We start from the raw sequence: 19,689 nt of genomic DNA, 5'->3' as shown, positions 1-19,689 counted from the left end.
ATTGTTTTTAGTTCTCTTCGGTATTTAACTTATTATATTTATGTTCGATACTAACAAATTTAGGTTGTGAAACTTAACTGTATTAGACACAAAAAAGAGAGATTTCATTAAGGAGGATTGCCTTAAAAATATTCATACTGAAAAAAACTTACTTGATTTTTTCTTCCATTTCTTGTTCATACTCTTTCTTTATGATATCCAGTTCTTGCTGATGTTCCTTCCGCAACATTCGAAGATCTTTCTGCAGTTTAACCACCTCCTGGCTCAGCTTCTGCTTCTCCTGCTCTGTCCCTGCCAATTTAAACTCCAGGTCATTGTGCTCAGCCTCCGTGTTACTAAGCAAGCTGGGTTGGACCACATGAGATTTGGACTTTTCTTCAGCACTTTCTTCCAAAACTTCCATGGGTTTACTTTTTCCATCCATCTGTTGTTGTAGAGCCTGTAATCTTTCAAGTTTTGAGGTCAACGCTTCAATTTCAACTCTATGTCCTTCCCTCTCTCTCAATAAGCAGGAATCCAGCTCTTTTATCTTTTGCTCCAAGATCTGACAGGTCAAATCCTTCTCCTGGAGGGCTTTCTGGACACCATCAACCACATTCTCCAAGTTCTGCTTTGCCCCTATGTTATTTTTACCTCCCTCTTCTTCCACATGATGGGATACTAACAAGGAGTATTTGGTTTTTTCTTCAAGTTCTTCTTGAAGATGCTTTATCATCACTTGATCCTCGTGTTGCTTTGCTTCAGCCTGTTCTATCTTTATTAAGAGCTCCTGGTATTTGCACTGCATTTCAGAATGAGAAGAAATTGTGCCTTCTTTTTCCTGCTCTAGCCTCTGCAATAGCTTTTCCTTTTCAATTAAATTTCTTTGTAAAACACGGATTTTTTCTTCACATGCCTTCTGCACACAGCCTTGGGATTCTGCTTCTTCTTGCTCAGTACATGCTGCCTCATTTTCTGCCGATCTGGGTGCAACTGATGTTTCTGATTGTGGTGAACTGCCCACCGACTTAAGTTTTTCTTCCAAGACATGAATTTCTTTCTCTCTTTCCTGCAATTTTGTATTTAGTTCACTCAGATGGCTTTCTCTGTCTCTTCTATACTGCTGTTCTTTCTCTTCCATTTGAGATAACAACTGCTTCTTGATGGCAGCAATTTTTTGTTCAGCTTTTTTCTTCAGTTCCCCTAATTTTGCAGCACTTTCTAACTCAAGTCTATCTTCCAATGCCTTTAACTCCTCTTCTTTGCTTTTCACAATTGAATTCACATGTTCCAATTCTTTCTTCGTAGATTCAAGTTCAGATTTCATGGAAGATGCTTGCTTTTCAAGGCTTAAGACTTTTCCTTCAGCCTCTTTAACCCTGTTGTCCTTTTCTTCTCCTAACTCTTGAATGTGTTGAAGTTTCTGAATCATTTCTTTCCGTTCGATATCCTTTTGTTGATTGTAATTTTTAAGAACTTCATTTAAGGACTCAATTTCAATTGCTTTCTGAGTAACATGCTCCTCTAATTCCACAATCCTTGCTGTTTGAGTTTTTAACTCAGTCTGTAAATTACGTTCCTTTTTCTCCATCTTGCTCTTCTTATCTTCCACTTCTCCCTTTAAATATTCAAATCTCTTCTTTTGCTGATCAAGGTCCTCCTTCAATAAAGTTATCTGCTCATCCTTTTCACTGGTTTCCTTTGTTTTTAACTCAAGCTGCATCTGCAATTCTTTACTAGTATTTTGATATTGTGTAAATCTTGACTGTGCTTTCTTCTTCCATTCTGAGAATTTGTTGGCCTGTTCAAGAGCAGAAGTTTTCTCCTTACTCAGAGTTTCAACTTTCAAAGATAAATCTCGCACCTGATCCAGCAATTCCTGTTGCGCTTCATCATGTTGCTTACTTAGTGATGAAATGGCTGCTTTGTTTTCAGTTAGGCTGATGCTATTCTGAAGTTGAGCACTCATATCAGTTAGCTGTTTATTAAGACTACTGATCTCGGCTTTTTTTTCTTTAAGCTCTTCTTTCATCGAAGTGACAGCGTTGATGTTTTCTGATAACTCCTTCTTCAACTGAGTGATGCAAGACTCCTTTTCTGAGGCAGCCTGTTGCTGATTTCCTCCTTCCTTCTGTAAGGCTTCTTTTTCTGTCACAAGACCTTCAATATCGGCCTTCATGCTCTTAATCTGACTTTCTTTTTCTTCCAACTGATGTGCAGCATGTTGTAAAGAACTATTTAGTGTGTACTGCTCTGCTATTAGCTGTCTCAGTTGTGCTTCTAATTCAGAAACTTTGCAAGTTTTGCTTAGTAGTGCCTCCTTAACTTTAGTTGTGTGGTGTTGACAATGGGAGACTCTAGAGAGAACGGCATTAATTTTACTGCTACTAATGTTGATGAGCTCACTTGTTTTAGCTTGTAATAAGGCTTCCGCTTTCTTGGAGTAAATGTCCAGCTGAACTGCTAGCTCCTCGGACAGTTTTTTGAATTCTAAGCTTTTGTCTTCTAGGCTTTTCTTATTTCTGTCATGTGAAGATTTCAAACTCTGGAATTCTTCATCTGTGGTTTTCAGCTTCTCAGTCAACTCAGAGACCTTAAGCTTATCTTTTTCTGCCAGCATCTTCAGTTCAACTACATGCTCTTGAAGAAAAGTATTTTCCTTCTGAGAGTGATTCAGGTCAACCTCCAGCTTTTCAAGTTCAGCTTGCAGTTTAGCTTCATTCTGTGAGGCAGAAACCATGTGAGCAGCCTTCTGGTTTAACTGTTCCTGTAATTCCTTCAACACTGTATCCTGCTTAGCACCCTCTTCCTTCAGCCATGCCATTTCCTTGTTCATCTCTTCTTTTTCACACCCAAATATGAGGATCTTTTGCTTCAGTTCTGCTACCTCTTGTTCTTTTTCCTGTAACTGGATTTCATGTTTTTCCTGAAGTTCTTCAGCTCGCTGGTTAAGTTTCTGCTCCCAGACTGCTATGACATCATTGAGTTCTCTCCTGTGCACCTCAGTAAGACTTTCTATTTGCTCCTTTTGGTTTGTCTCCAATCTTGACACTGCATCACTGATTCCAGCTGAGTTAGCCTGTGCCATTTCCAAAATTTTGGCATTGAACTGTTTTTCTTTCTGACTGAGCTCCAGAGCAGTATTTTCGAGCTCTTTCTTAAGTTTGGCTTCCTGATCCAACAGTTTCTTCTTTAACGTTTCTTGCATCTCCTTTGCTTTCTGCTTAATTTTTTCTATCTTTTTCTCTTGACTTTTAAATTTGGTTTCATACTCCTCTTGCAAAACATGAATACTGTCCTCCTTGGCTGATAATTTCTGTTTGAGTATTTCAATTTCTTTGCTCTGTCCTTCTCTCATTTGTAAAATTACATTTTCCTTTTCCATTAAGAGTTGCTTTGTCTGTTCCTGCTCTATATTATCTTTAAGTTGGGACTCATAGCGTTGGGTTAAAGATTTTACTTTTTCTTCCATTTCACTATTCTGTTTTTCAAGTTGCTGCATTAAGTCCTGTACCTTGATTTTGTGAGCATCTAACTCAGCACAAACATCTTTCTTTTGAGTGACAACTTCAGCTACCTGTTTGGTAAGAAGAATTCTTTCTGTTTCCGAATCCAACAACTTCTGCTGCAACTGGGCCAACTGCTCCTCATATGTTTCTACCTGCTCATGCATGGTGCTCTGCAGTGACTGAAAGAGCTCCAGCTTAGCAGACGCCTGCTGGAGTTCCCCTTCAGACCTTTTAACATCTGCCTCTAAACTCTCCACATGAGCCTGATGCTCTTTTAAATGCTTGTCCTTTTCTTTCAGAAGAAGCCCAAGTTGGTTAATTTCATCTTTTAATGCCTTCTCAGTTCTCTGGATAGACATCTCTTGTTCTTTAATGATGCTGTCAACCTGTTGCTGGTGATGACTTTTCTGTTCATCCAGCTTGGCCTCTAATTCCCGCTTCACTCTATCTGCTTGATCCTTTAGTACAGAAAGTTCTTCTTCTAACTTGTCACGGGCTTTTAATACTTCTGACAGTTCAGACGATAGTGATTCCAATTCTGTTTGCTTCACATCAAGCTTTTCTAAAGTCTTTTCATTCATCTCTTCTATGTGGGCCTGAAAGAGAACCTCTCTGTCATTCAACAGTGTTACTTTTTCTTGTTCACACTTTTCTCTAAGTTTTTCCATTTCAGTCTGATGCTGTTGCTTTAAGACTTGGAGTTTTTCAGTCCAAAGGTTATCCTGCTGATGCTGCAGACTTTCCAATTCTGTCTTGTGTTTTTCAACCATGACTGTAATTTCTTTATTGTGCTTATTTTTTTCAGCTTCCAAATGAATAGTTAAATCTTCTGATTGATTTTTATTCTCTTGCAAGCATTTTTCCAAAGAACTTTCTAATTCAAGAATTCTCTGTTAATGAAAACAGATGTCTTTTTATTAAAGTACATTTGTTAGCAATGATATATATAACATGATGTCTACACCTACTTAAAGATTAAAATTTAGATAAACAACTTTACATATCTTACCAAACTCTAGAAAGGACAAAGAATCTGTGCTCAATTCCTAAACGAATCATATAATAAAGAAAAGATTCTATTTTTTACACAACTCAAAATTCCAGATTCTTTCTACCTATTTGGGTAACTATTTCAACTACCTGTTTTTTCAAGAATATTCTGAATGGATAGTGAAAAAGAAATAAATCATAACGTAGATAATAGTAACTGCTGGTAGAAAGATGAGTATTTTTTTCTGTTTTGTTAAAAGGCCTATAATAGTATTCTATTACTTTCATAACTTAATTCTGGAAGAAAAATAACGTATCTGGCTCTTACCCCAAAAATTATTACTTAGAAGATATTTTTCAAAAAGAAGGACCTTACACAAATTTTACCAAAGTAATTTACAAAAAGTAATAGTAAAATGATCATCTCATGAAAATATCAATCTTGACTGAAAAGAAAAGAGCTAAGGAATGTCAAGGCATTGTAAGGAATGTAAGACAGAGCCAAGGAATGTCAAAGCTGGAAAGGTCTTAAGAAATTACCAAATATCAATCTCTTCAGGTGACAGGTAAGGAAATTAAGGTATAATTAATTCACAAAGCTAGTAAGTGAAAGATCTAGGCCTCCTGAGTACCCATTCCTCTCTACCATGCCACCTTACAGAAATGTTGGAAGTGGGAAAATAAAATACAGTTTAGAAATAGGGGTAAGAGGGCTTCCCTGGTGGCGCAGTGGTTGAGAGTCCGTCTGCCGATGCAGGGGACACTGGTCCGTGCCCTGGTCCGGGAAGATCCCACGTGCCGCGGAGCGGCTGGGCCTGTGAGCCACGGCTGCTGAGCCAGCGCGTCCGGAGCCTGTGCTCCGCAGCGGGAGAGGCCGCAGCGGTGAAAGGTCCATGTACCACAAAAAAAAACAAATCCCTTATAGAAATTGGGGTAAGAAGTGTGACTGTGTCACTGTCTAAATCAGAGCAAAAAGGCTAAAAAGTCTAAATAACATCAGTCAGTTTATTCAAAATAGGTCGAACATTTCATACACTGTTCAGGGGAAGGACAGAGGGATTTTAAAATGTGCACACGGAGATATATATACTAACATGCTCACCACAGGACTATTTATAATATGGGAAAATTGGGGAAAAGTTAAATGTCAAAGTAGAGCAATGGGGTAACTAAACTGTGATATAAACAGAGAATGAATTATGTCCAGGGCGTGGCACGAGATGAAGCTGAACAGGCAGGAAGGTGTCAGGGCAAGTGCTGCATACAAAATGAGGCCACTTCCTAAAGATGAAAGGTGAGTAAGCAGTGGAGCTAAGATGCTGCACAGCCTGAGGGCAAAGAATCAGAGCGAGTGGCTGACAGAAATACAGCCAGCTAAAGGCAGGTCAGGAGCACCATGTAGCAGACATCAAAACCACTCCCATGAACAGCTCTTACTACCTAATAATGAATGGAGTGCATGTATATGTAAATCTAAAACAAAAGCGTCTCTACAACCTTATATTAACTGCAGAGATAACAACAGTTTTCCTATACAAGCAGTTCCACAGCTGTGGAACCTGAAGAGTATTTAAACTTACAGTTCTATAAGTCTCTGCTTCTTGCTGAAGGTCCCAAAGTTTGTTTTCGCTCTCTGTGAGGATTGCCTTCTTCTGCAGCTCTAACTCTTCCAAGGCCAAAGATTCTTGCTCTTCTTTTTCTTGAGTGATCTTCAAATATTCAGACTGACTTTTTTCCTGTGCCAAAAACAGTTAACACCACCTTAGACCCATGTAGATCTTCAGCATTCCCAAAGCACTGCCACAGGAATCATTCATTCATTTCATTTTGATCCTCACACCAGCCCTGCGAGGTAGGCAGTATCATTACCTCTCTTCCCACACCCTGGTCTGCAGAAATAAGGCACTGTGGCTTTTTCCGTGTGATCTGGCCAATCTTTGTCACAATCACTATTGATATGAAAAATTTTGTTCCAGTAACCCTACTACGTCTGCTATTTTTTCACTACTTAAAATGTTTTGCAAAATATCACTGAATGTGCAGGGTCACACAATTGTTACTACCTCTTCTCTGCATGCCAGTTTGGTATTTCAACTCTAGGCTGAGAAATTTATATGATTTATGAGAAATACCTCACTATAATAAGGAACCCCACACAGAAAAGCAAATCAAAATTAGAAGATTACATGTGAATATATGGATTACATCAAGGAAATATTTATAAAAGCCTATATATGTCTTCAGATGGTCTGGCCCTGACAAGCTTCTTCTTTGACTGTCCTTAGTATATATCAGCATTCATATTAATACGTTTACTGTTCTGAAAAGAGAAGCTCCAGAGAGCACTTTTGACATTTAGTGACTTTGGACTCCAATTAAGTATACTTCTCTATACCTATTGCTTAGGGTTCATGTGGCCAACAGTAATATTTTCAGTCCATTTCACTCTGGTGAAGCATATTGCCTTAAGTAAAGATTTTGTACCATATTATAAGTAGATTGATAAGAAAATATTAGTTTCTATAACATCAATTTAAAAACATCACTTAAAAAATGTTATATTGTTTAATGTAAACCATATGTTAAATGCATCTCTATCTACGTCCATAAATATAAAAGAAGAAATTTTAATAGTCTGAAGAATTTTGATTCTCAACTCCAAGCTAACTCCTTTGAGAAACTAGGTAGGAAGGGGAGTGGAAGGGGGCGAGAGCATGTGCACATACGTGTTTTACGTGTGTCTGTGTCCTGTGCTCGCCAGTGGGAATATGTCTGAATATATCAGTTCCCGAACACAGTATTAACAAGGCCAATGTTCAAGGCTCAGTGCCCCCAATTACTCCAGCATGAAAACCCACAGCAGGTCTTTATGACTTGAATTTTTAGCATCATTCCCAGCTTCATTTAGGTCCTTAATGTCTCGCTTTGTTCCTTTATTTCCTTGTCCCTATTTTAAAGGTATGCTATCGTGTTATAGTTTTTAAGTACTCTTGTAAACAACTTTAAATCCTTTTTGGACCAACAAAGAATACAAATATGTACCCGTACAGGTGTACATTTCACAACCACGGACTAAACCACTAACCTCAGCCAACAGCACTGTCAAACCATGTGCCTGTTGGCCCCACAGAGATTAGAGAACTCCCTGACTCAGTTCAAGGATCACAGCTGCTGGAAATCCTCAGAGCCCCAGGTCCAGCTGAGAGTGAAAAAAAAATGTGTAAAAGAAAGGAGATTAAAGGGACTTCCCTGGTGGGCCAGTAGTAAAGAATCTGCCTTCCAGTGCAGGGGACTCAGGTTTGATCCCTGGTCGGGGAATTAAGATCCCACATGCTGGGGGCAACTAAGCCCACATGCCACAACTACTGAGCCTGCGCGCTACAACGAGAGAGCCCGTGTGCCGCCAACTACACAGCCCACACGCGTTGGAGCCCACACACCAAAACCAGAGAGAGAAAACCCGCACGGCACAACTAGAGAGAAGGCCGCATGTCTCAACAAAGATCCCGTGTGCCACAACTAAGACCCGATGCAGCCAAAAAAAAAAAAGATTAAAATTATAAAAACTATTTCTCATTCTTTCATACTAAAAGTATTTTTTAATTATACATATTATCTCATGGATAATAGCTTCATATAAAAACAGTAAACTACATTTTCAGCATTAATACTTCACAGTTCAAGAGAAAAAATTTTTTGCTTTAAACTTCCAAATTATACTATTCCAACAAATCTTTCTATCTTTGCTTTTCTGGTTATTGTTTTAGTTAGTTCAGTCAGTTTTCTCATTTTACTTTATCTTTTTAAACATCATATGGATTGAAAATTACTGAAATTATTCTACTTAAAATGAAAACTACTTGGTTATTTTCATTTTGTCTTCTTTAAAATGCATTCAGGCAAACTCTCTGAACCTTAAGCTCTGATATATTCAGTCTGGTGAGTTTTTAGACATTCTTCCTAAGTTACACAGTCGCTGCTTCAGTTACCCTATGTTCCCCTTTACTTCTCCCTAATCACAGCCTACAGCCAGGGTGAGAGGAATGATAAACAAACTGATTAATAAAAGCTTGTTAGATGAGAAAATTTAATTTTCAGGTAATATTAAATTAACAAGCTCTGACAGCCTCATTCCTGCCTACGGCCAACCCTCTCTGCATACTCAAATGTTAAGGCTGCCAGTAGCGTGACCTCAAGCTGGGAGGCAGGGGTGAGGGGCTGACAACTTTATAATGTGGCCAAAACAAAATAGGTACTTACAAGAGCTACTTTCATTTGCTCCTGAAATTCCCTTTCTTGGGTCTGAAACTTCTTAGTCAGTTCCTGCTCTTTGCTGGCCAGCTCCTCTTCATGAAGCTTCTGTAATTTTGCAATTTGTTCTGAGGATTTCTGAAACACAACCAAATAGTTAAAGTGAGACACCCAGAATAAAATATGTAACTCTACAACTAAATAATACTTTATTATAATCAAGTTAATAGCTTCTTAAGAGGAAAAATTGGAACATATTTCCCACATAAATCAAAAGTCACCAAACTCTTGAGAGTTAAAAGATAAACCAATAAAGTGTTGCTCCTCATTTAAGACAAAGAGAGCTGCAGCTGCAATGGTCAGTCCTATGGGGTTGAAGCTCCAATTCCACATCATACAAAGATGTTCCCCACCAATCAGGATAGGGAAGCACAGTAGGAGGAATAAGGATGCTCTCAGAGAGGGCACTCCACCATGGTCAAGGTGTTCTGGCTACACCCATCTATTTATGCCTAGCTTTCCAGGCATGTACTACTACTTATTAAAAAGTATTGGGCTTCCCTGGTGGCGCAGTGGTTGAGAATCTGCCTGCTAATGCAGGGGACACGGGTTTGAGCCCTGGTCTGGGAAGATCCCACATGCCGCAGAGCAACTAGGCCCGTGAGCCACAACTACTGATCCTGCGCGTCTGGAGCCTGTGTTCCACAACAAGAGAGGCCGCGACAGTGAGAGGCCCGCGCACCGTGACGAAGAGTGGCCCCCCGCTTGCCACAACTAGAGAAAGCCCTTGCACAGAAACAAAGACCCAACACAGCCAAAAATAAATGAATTTATTTATTTAAAAAAAAAAAGTATTGACCTTGTTCTTTCTTGAATAGGAGGACTCAATCTTATAAAAATGTCAAATCACCCTAAATAAATTCAAAAATTTAATATAATCAAATAAAACAAAATGAGGGAAGGCCCACTGGACAAAATAAACATGCAAGAATAGCTGATCTCTTCTGAAAAATAAGAATAACAAGGAGAGGCTACCAAATAGAACATTATAAAACTAAAACATATTATAAAACTGGTATTAGTGTAATACCAGCACATAGTCAGACAAAGCAGTAGAACAGCACAGAGAATCCAGAAGGCCCATACGTAGCACTACAATAATTTAGTATGTAATAAAGGTAGTATGGCATGTCAGAAGGGAAAACATGGGCTATTAAAGAAATGATTTGAAGGCTACTAGGTAGTCATTTGGAAAAAATTTAAGTTGGATCCCTACCTCACTCCTCACACTAAATAAATTTCAGTTGGATCAAAGATTTAACCATAAAAAATGAAAACATAAAAGTGTTAGATGAGAGGGCTCCCCTGGTGGCGCAGTGGTTAAGAATCTGCCTGCCAATGCAGGGGACACGGGTTCAAGCCCTGGTCTGGGAAGATCCCACATGCCGCGGAGCAACTAAGCCCGTGTACCACAACTACTGACCCTGGGCTCTAGAGCCCGTGAGCCACAAGTACGGAAGCCCGCACACCTAGAGCCCATGCTCTGCAACAAGAGAAGCCACCATAGTGAGAGGCCTGCGCACCAGAACAAAGAGTAGCCCCCGCTCACCTCAACTGGAGAAAAGCCCGTGCACAGCAACGAAGACCCAACACAGCCAAACACAAATAAAATAAAATAAATAAATTAAAAAAAAACTTGGTGGGATGGAAGGCAAAGTTACCAGGTCTGGGGATGGAGAAATGGGAAGATGTTGGTCAAAGGATACAAAAGAAAAAAAAAAAAGTGTTAGATGAGAAAAATAAAAAAAAAATTTTTCATCTCAACTGAGAATGTGTTTTTAAAGCAGAACAAAATCCAGATAGCATTTAAGGAAAAGAAAACTTTCTGTATAGCCAAAAAAAAACCCAAAACAAAAGCAAATCATAAACAAAGACAACAAATAACAAACTGAGAAAATTATTTGGATAAACGCACCTTATATCCAATGGCTAATTCTTACTATAGGTAAAAAGCTTCTACAAATCACAAAAAGACCAACAGCCCAAGAGGAAAATGAATCAAGGATCTGATCGGGCGACTCAAAAAGGAAAACTATAAATTCCTGTAAACATACAAAAACATGTTTGTCGTACTGGTAAGAGACATGCACATTAAAACTACAGGACTTCCCTGGTGGCGCAGTGGTTAAGAATCCGCCTTCCAATGCAGGGGGCATGGGTTCGAGCCCTGGTCCAGGAAGATTCCACATGCCGCGGAGCAACTAAGCCCATGCGCCACAACTATTGAGCCTGCGCTCTAGAGCCCGCGAGCCACAACTACTGAGCCCACGTGCCTAGAGCCCATGCTCCACAACAAGAGAAGCCACTGCAGTGAGAAGCCCACGCGCACCGCAATGAAGAGTAGCCCCTGCTCGACACAACTTGAGAAAAGCCCGCGCGCAGCAATGAAGACCCAATGCAGCCAAGAATAAATAAACAAATAAATTTATTTTTTTAAAAAAACTGCAATGATGTCATTATTTTAACTTAGCTTGGAAAGATAAAAAAATTCAGGTAATACCATCTTTGTGAGGGGGGAACATATTCTAATACATTGCTCATAAGTATAAACTGTCCTCCATTGAGCTTGTAGCAACTATCCAATAATTATAAATACATGTAATTTTTTCCTAGATTCCACTTCTAGGAATCTATTCTAAAGAAACACAGATGTGAGCAAATATGATAAGGATATTCACAATTTCCAGCAGTAAAAACTGAAAGCCTAAATATCCATCAGCAGAAGACTGATTAAATTGTGAGCTATTCATACAATGAAGTCCTGAGCAGTCTTTAAAACAAATGGGGCATCATTATCAACTCAATAATAAAGAACAACCTCCAAGACAGATTATTAAGTGGAAAAGCAAAATACAGATCAGTAAAAATAACATGCCACCTTTTGTGTTTAAAAAATAAATAAATAAAGAGACTCCCGCGGTGGTTCAGTGGTTAAGAATCCACCTTCCAATGCAGGGGATGTGGGTTTGATCCCTGGACAGGGAACTAAGATCCCATATGCCGCGGGGCAACTAAGCTCACGTGCCGCGACTACTGAGCCTGCGCGCTCGCGCACCACAACTAGAGAAGTCTGCGCACCACGACAGAAGATCCCACACGCCACAATGAAGATCCCATGTGCTGCAAGTAAGACCCAATGTAGCCAAGTAAATAACTTAGTTAATTAATTAAAGAGAGGATTAGAAAACATAAGAGAGAAATTATATGCAGAGACTATCTCTGGGAAGTATAGCCAAAAAGGTACACATTCATTTCTCTATCAAAGTGCTTTTTTCCTATAATCTAAACATCACGAAATGATCAAGGTCTCCAACAAAATACAAATTAACTCTTCTTTACTATCAAAGATGTAGGAAAAGCCTAAGACTTAAGTTTCAACACTGCCGTAGCCCATTTCAATCCAGAATTATTCTTACTTTCATTAAATGAACAACCTCCTGTTTCACGTGGCCTAATTCTTGTTGAAGTCTGTTACGCTCCTCCTCACTTGTTTTTTCAATGGCTTTTATTTGCTCCTCCATTTCTGCTTTCATTTTTCTCCGTGCTTCTTCTGTTTTTTGGGCTGTACTCAAGGCTTTTTCAAGTTCCTCAAAAGCTACAATGAAAACAGCAGAAAACAAGTATCTCAAGAAATACTATCATTGAGCTAAAGTGTTTTACATTCAATTTATGGGAACTAACAGCAGCAGTAGCAGAAGAGGTTAAAAAACTCATCACTGTTTTAAGCCAAGAGATATTTGAGTAGTTAAAAGCCACAGAAATGTCCAGTCACTGAAAGCAATTTGTCACTGAGTTCTGGATTCAGATCTTAAGATTGCTTATATGAACTTAAGCTCAGAAGTTAGAAAAAATATTAGAAAAAATATTAAATTACTAAAGATTGCCCACTCTCCCCACAAGTGTCCTTATGGATAGCAAATTCAAAGAAATGAAGACTTGTACCTACTTCTGTAGTATATAATTCCAATTGCTTTTTTGTTTGTGATGCAGTTCTTATCTAATTATTATCAATTATCTAATAATTATCCAATTATTATCAATAATTAGGTAATACTATTATATACTCACTAGGACATTTTTAAGAATGAAAAAATTATTCTTTGACTAATCTTATTTTTAAAAACCTCTTAACCATATGATAACAGCAGGGTTTTTTTTTAATATTTACTGTCTGAATCACATATTTAAACAATGTATTTTGATATGAAACCTACTACTGTGTAAGTTTCGAATTAGTGTAGTTAACTAGAAAGAAATCTTTACCTGATTCAACGTGAATAAAAAGGCACTACCAGCAGGGAGTTCTTGGGTGAAATAAGTAAGAATTCAGGCCCTTAATAAACAATCATCTAGGCTAGAGTAGTAAGATCTTTAAGGACAGCTCATCTAGTATCAAATAAAGTCATATATGATGGGTGCAAGAGCTGGGTAACTTGACACCAAAATATATATGTGTGTGTGTTTATGTATATGTGTGTGTGTATATATGTTTGTGTGCACTGCATATGCGTGCAAACATACACTTTCCCTCTCTCTCCCCTTCTTTCTCTCTCTACTGACAGAATAGTAGCCTGTGAAAATCCTACGGCTATTATCATCCTAGACTATTTCCTTTAGTCCTCATAGACTAGAAGACACCAGACTTCCCTTTACCAAAGAGACGAACTATAAATAAAACATCAAATTTCAAGATGGGTTTTAATCCTTTTAAGAAACATATATCCAGAGGTGACAGTTCATTGACATGTGTAGTATTTTCACTCCCAGTGGTATAAGAAATGTGGAACTTCAACCTATGATATCTCATTTAAAAGCTGCTTTATTAACCACAATTTGACTTAACAGACAGTGGTTTGGGCAAAGGAATTGCATACCTGAAGCAAACACGTATTCTAAAGCATTTTCTTAATGATGAACTATAGTAGGTACAGAAAAAGGCAAGAGAAAAGCTGAATTCTGGTAACAACCAAGAAACACAACTTATTTTGCTCACTACATTAAAAAACAAAACAAAACAAAACAAAAACACTTCTCTGGCAACCATGTTTTTGATATTAAAAAAATCTACCCAATTTATTCATTTTATACGCACAAAGTATAAAACTATAGTTCAAATAAGGTCTAAATTTCAAAGGCATATTAATTAGATGAAATTATTTTTAAAGATTCCTACTCCAACTTTATTGATATTTGCCTACAAACACCAAGATGATAATCCTTAGACATAAATATGTTGGTAAATAAAGTATTTAAAGGGAAATGCTCTTTGTTTTAGTTAGATATTCTTTTCCTATAAATTCTGGTGTCGAGCATGAAGAAGCTCCTCTTGCTAGGAATAAGAAATTAGTTTCCTAGTTTCTCAAAAACAAGTGGAGTAAACTGATCAATTACGGGAAAGAAATTCTGTAGCAGAGTGCTTACTGCTTAGTTTGAGCTGAAGGTTTAAATCTGGGAAAGAAAAACATGGAAAAATGGAATGACGATATTTTAAAATGCTTATTAGATGTCATCACAATCTTTTCCTTACTGCTAATATTTGGCATGTAAGACTGCACTTACATTAGCACTTCTAAGCACTTCACAGAAATATCTTAAATCAGGCTCTAGAGAACCTGAAAATAGTTTTGATATTCTTCCAGCAAGACAGTTTTAAATGGAAAACTTTTGTCAATTAAGCAAAATAAAACAAAACTGTACACAGTCAATACCAAGTGAATTTTCATTGTTTTCTTTAAATTCCAGAATCCGATATAGTATAAAAATAGATGTAGTGCTCTCACTTTCTCAAATAACAAAAAAATCTATGCCACAAAGTTCCTATTTGGATATAATTTTCCAATAGTTAACTTTTCTAACCATACTCAGTAAATTTTAGTATATTCTCCTATATTATATTCTAATTTTAGTGTTTAATCCTCCAAAATAGCTTTCCTAAGTCACTTGATTATCCATCATATAATGATTAAGGTAGGACAGATCTGGTTCCAAAGTTCTTTTCATCTAAATTTAATCCTTTCTTCCTACCTTCTGCCACCTTGTCAGAGAACCATATAATTTTATACCTAAAAAGACACCTTTGAGATGTCCTCATTCAAATGTAACAACTGAGTCATCCAACTTTGCCTTCAGATGATAAATCAACTTAAATATACAGGATTTAAGGAACAATCCTTACCTTGCATTATTTTTTAAAACCAAGAATGCTGACATTGATCAAGCTCAGCTGAGCAATAATATACCTTACTAAACCAGAATTTCTGAACCAATCAATTACTGGTGGCTTCTAACTCTCAACAAAATGCAGCATGTTATTATACCTCTGACAGACATACAAAAACTCACTGCTTTCCACCTCCATCTTGCTTTATGAAAATGTTAAGTCCCCCCAAAATAAAATAAAATTTTAAAGAGGCAATAAAACACATTTCTATATCCACATACAGAAAACTTATTTCAAACCCACTCTACACTCTACCACAAATGAAGCCACTTCCTTACAGGAAGTCTGTGTCCAACGAGTCCCATTTCAATGTTGAAGGAGGATATACTGAGAGCTTACTTACTAACCAGAAACATCTCACCTTCTGATCTTGCAACCACCAGACATAGTAAAGTGGTGTCCTTAGCCTATAATATTCTCAAGTGAATTCCCCACTCTTTCCAAAATGAAACTATGCTAGGATTTTAATGTTGAGTACTAAAGAAGTATGTTCTGAATGTCTACATAATTTGTCTTCCAATTACCAACACAGGATAAGTGAGTGGGGAGAAAGAAAGCGTGCATCAGCCCCAGCTGACAAGTCTTCTGCCAACATGCAAGAGTGCACAGAGAAACCATGGTCACAGCACACACCAACAGGAAGGCTAAGCACGAACTGCCGCCAAATGTTGCAAGAACACGTTGTGTTCTTCCAAAGCAAAATTCAATGTATCTCAGGCAATTTTTGCTTTAAAAAAAAAAAAAAAAAACTTTGAAAATATTTCTAGAAAAAATTGAATGTACCTTAAGAATGGTCCTCTATCAGTTAAGAAAAAACACAGGGCAGACCTTTTATTGCTGGCTTATCACTTTCCCCTTCAGATGAGGTTTACTCACATCCATGGGAATTATGAAAATGGACAAATGCTCACTATATGAGTTACATGAGAAAGGTTGGCAATCTACAGCTCAATAATCCAACCATTCATTCATCATATATTTATTAGATGTTTGACATCTGCCAAGCATATGTTAGGCATTGGGTGATATAAAGAAAATATTTCACAAAAAGACAGTTGAAGTAATAAGGCAGGCGGGGTGGGGGGTGGTGGGGGGGGGAGGTGTATAAAAGAACTAATCCTCAGGCTAAGCTAGGAAGAATGTGGCATTTGCTTTTGCCACTTCACTGTCTTTCCCCCTCCTCATTCTCAATGTCCTAACCAATCATAATAAATAACAAATGCCGGAATTCTGAGATTCTAGGCAGCATTACTGTTTTGTTGCACTGTCCCAGGGGACACTTTACTGTAAAAATAACAAGACCCACTCTACTCCCCCTGCAGGGAAGAAGCAAAGAGGCAGAAATGTGGAAAGGCTGCCACCTCTAGATTAACTAAGAAGCTGATTAATAACATCAAGAATGAATAAGTAAGCCAGTGCTTATTTCTTTATCCCAGCAAAAAAGCTGCTAAAATGCATGTGATATAAAACCAGAAAAACACAGCTAGTACTATGAAATGAATGAAAGGCAAATTAACAGAAAAAAACAACACAAAGATTTATCAGAATTCCCATCCAATCATCAAGTGTCTTTTGTGAATAAAAGCAAAAGTCTAGAGCAGCAGTTTTCAAAGTGTGGTCCACAAATCCTAGGGTCATGAGACCCTTTCTGTGACCCTATCACAACAGATTGAATGTAGAAACAGGCATGAAAATACAGCTATCTTCTATTAAGCCAAACAATAAGATAAGCAAAAATGTAAAACAATGCCATTCTTCACACTAAATTGTGTTTTGGGAAATATGGGTAATTTTCATAAAAGTATTCAATACTTACATGTAATAGGTTTATAATTGTTATTTTAAAATTAACTTTTAAAAAAATTCTTAGTTTTAATTTCTAATATAATAAATATCAATCCATATAACCCACACAAACAAATACTCTTTGGAAACCTCAGTAAGCTTTAAGAGTGTAAGGAGATCCCTGTGATTAAAAAGTTTGAAAACCACTGGTCTAGAGTTTACATAAATGAAAATAAAATAATGCTACCACCTAGTGGCATAAACCAGATATTGCAATACTTGGGGCCTTCAGAAATTTAATAGTTGGGGCCTTCAGAAATTTAATATCACTTGTGCAATGGAAATCTACTTTTCAAGCCACTTCCCAAAATACATAACAGGATTCACTCTAAGGATTAACTATGCTTTGACCTTTAAAATTTTTACAGATCTATCCAAATTTCATGCACTCCTTACATTAACCATGCAAATTTACTATCAAATACTTTGAAAACATGAGGATGATCTTGAAAAATATTAGGCTAAAGCTAAGTAAATTTAATTAAATGGAAAATATGATTCTGTAGCAAAGAAATGTGTTCCTCTAGTTGCTGGTGCTTTCCAGTAACAGTGACATTGCCAGGGACATAAATAAGTGCAGGCTGTCAATGACTTTCTAAAGGTTTGTATGTACAGCTACTATTGTAGAAATGTATCAAGCACCTACAAATACACGACTGTGAAATAAAAAACTTATATTAAATTAAAATCTAATTCCATTTAAAATAATAAAAATTTCCATCAGGTGTTCATTCAGTGCCAAAATGTGTACATACTACTCACCTAACATGGCATACTTAAATTCAACTTTAATTCATACTCTTTTGCCTGAGAAACATGGAATTTTCTTTGTAAAGCTTATTCAAAGTACCCATGATAAGAAAAAACAGCCCTTACCCCAGTCCTGTTCATACAAGGCTTGGGAAAGGCACCATGATTCACTTATTGGCATGTGTGGATGCACAAAAATAAGATGTTTTGTGAGACTTAAGACTCCAAGAAAACTCTGTTACATAAATTATCAACAACTAACAAAGCACCTAAATACACATGTGATTTTTGTGTGTTATACAAATATGCATAAATCTTATACATTATTTAAAAATAAACTCTATTTTAAAGGGTCCTTCAAATAAATGTTCCACTGAATGTCTTTGGTATATCAGGTTTATACTATACAAATGAAAAAGAAACTTATTTCCTGCACAAACACAACATGACAATAAAAAAACAAAGAATGTTGTGAGTTACTCTACATTTTAAAATGCAGACAATCATAAAACACAGAACTTCAGCAAAGACAGGGTACATGAAATGGAAACAGGTTTTACAAAAGTCAGTGCGCTCTGGAAACTTTCCTAATCTGAGCAGAATATTTTACTCATTTTGCACAGTTGTAGGCAAGAACATTTTAAGGACAGGGTGTTAATACTATGATATGGGTTCTTTTTTGTAATGGCTATATTTAAATCTCTTAAAGGTAATTAACAAAAAAGACTAAAAGTCTATGGGGAAGACTTTATCCAGAGAAAAAATTCAAGGATGGAATAAGCTGTATTACAAAGTTGTTACAGTATTATTCAGAATAGTGAAAGTAGAAAATAATCTAGGTGCTGATCAACAGGGAGATGGTTAATGATGTACATGCATTCTGACAAAGCCATTAAAATGTTAGTACTTTAGCAACATGTAAAACTACTCCTAATATAATGCTAAATAAAGAAAAAGGAACATACAAAATTATATGGACAATTATGATTACAATCGTATAAAATAAGGATTGAGAAAAGACTAACTGGAAGTGTATTGAAACAACAGCAACGTGCTTTCATTTTCTCTATTTTCCAATTTTTGGGTAATACACTACGTTAATGATTAGCCAGCTACTCTACCTCCTATCCTAGGTAAAACATACACACACATGCACACAAAGAATACCCAAGATCTAGCGTGAACTTTAGCAGCATTAACATTCTGCACCAGTGCTGCATTGAAGAGGTAATATTCTAGACAATTAGTAATAGTACCTAGTACCTAAAAAAACACCATCACATACTTAAGCTGAATCACCAGAATTCTCCAAATTTAAAATCTGGTTACTTGAAGATATGACCATCTGTTTTTAAGTAACACCTAGAAAGGAATACTATCAACAGTTGTAGTAAAATGGTTGTAACAAATATATTTATTTTTGGTTTTCTTTATTCACTGAAATAATTTTAACAAAAGTGCTATAGTATTGTACTTCAGAAAACATGCCTACCAGTTCCACTGTAGAGCAGAGTAAGTACTACAAGCTGATACAGCATCAAGTAGGCATGTTACCATATTCCCATAGTCTTGGTATTTTATGATAGTATTATTCTTTTTAAAATCAGAGACACTCAGATTTCCTTTGTCCTCCAACATATGAGAATCATCACAGTTTGTCTAGAAAAACTATGAGAAGCAGTGCAATAGACTGTTTTCTAAGAAAAGTAGTGAGGAATGTATTTGAGCCACATTTTGATCTCCAGAATAAGTGAGCCCCCAAAAGTAGCCATTTGTCTACTAATATCCACATGTCAAGAACTGCTAAATATATGAGTTAAATTTTTTACAATTAAAAATGCATTAGGAGAGTTCAGATCCTTTGATAATTATTTTATGTAGGCACATCTACTTCTAAAAACCTTAACAACCACAAACTTTAATGTTAGTGTTTCCTTCACATGGCCAGCTCTTATGTGTTTTTTAGCCTTTAGAATTTTAAATCTAAGAAAGAGAAAGACAAACATTTAACAGAGCAACTGAATTCTCCAAGAGCCAAATGATGTTTATAAAAATTTATGAAAACTCTATTTCCTTTACAAAGAC

At 36.9% G+C, this 19,689-nt stretch overlaps 1 protein-coding gene across 11 annotated transcripts in view; it reads right to left on the bottom strand.

Annotated features, from left to right (window-relative positions):
- The window catches only part of GOLGA4 (golgin A4), a 124,402-nt gene that overhangs the window by 43,876 nt on the left and 60,837 nt on the right, over positions 1–19,689 (bottom strand). For all 11 annotated transcript variants that reach the window (XR_016394679.1, XR_016394678.1, XR_016394682.1 and 8 more), the window contains 4 exons: positions 12,206–12,384; positions 8,739–8,867; positions 6,059–6,214; positions 153–4,378 (listed from right to left, as the gene is read on the bottom strand). Coding sequence is in view for 5 of the 11 variants with exons in the window: in XM_089919020.1 (XP_089775146.1) it covers positions 153–4,378; positions 6,059–6,214; positions 8,739–8,867; positions 12,206–12,384 (4,690 nt within the window). In the remaining 6 variants the exon portion in view is untranslated. The remainder of the gene's footprint in view (positions 1–152; positions 4,379–6,058; positions 6,215–8,738; positions 8,868–12,205; positions 12,385–19,689) is intronic.

Source organism: Delphinapterus leucas, chromosome 10 (assembly GCF_059928025.1).
Source record: "Delphinapterus leucas isolate spDelLeu-1000000601 "Yukka" chromosome 10, BTC_Dleu_Yukka2, whole genome shotgun sequence".
Taxonomy (NCBI): Eukaryota; Metazoa; Chordata; class Mammalia; order Artiodactyla; family Monodontidae; genus Delphinapterus; species Delphinapterus leucas.
This window is presented reverse-complemented; position numbering and strand designations above follow the sequence as displayed.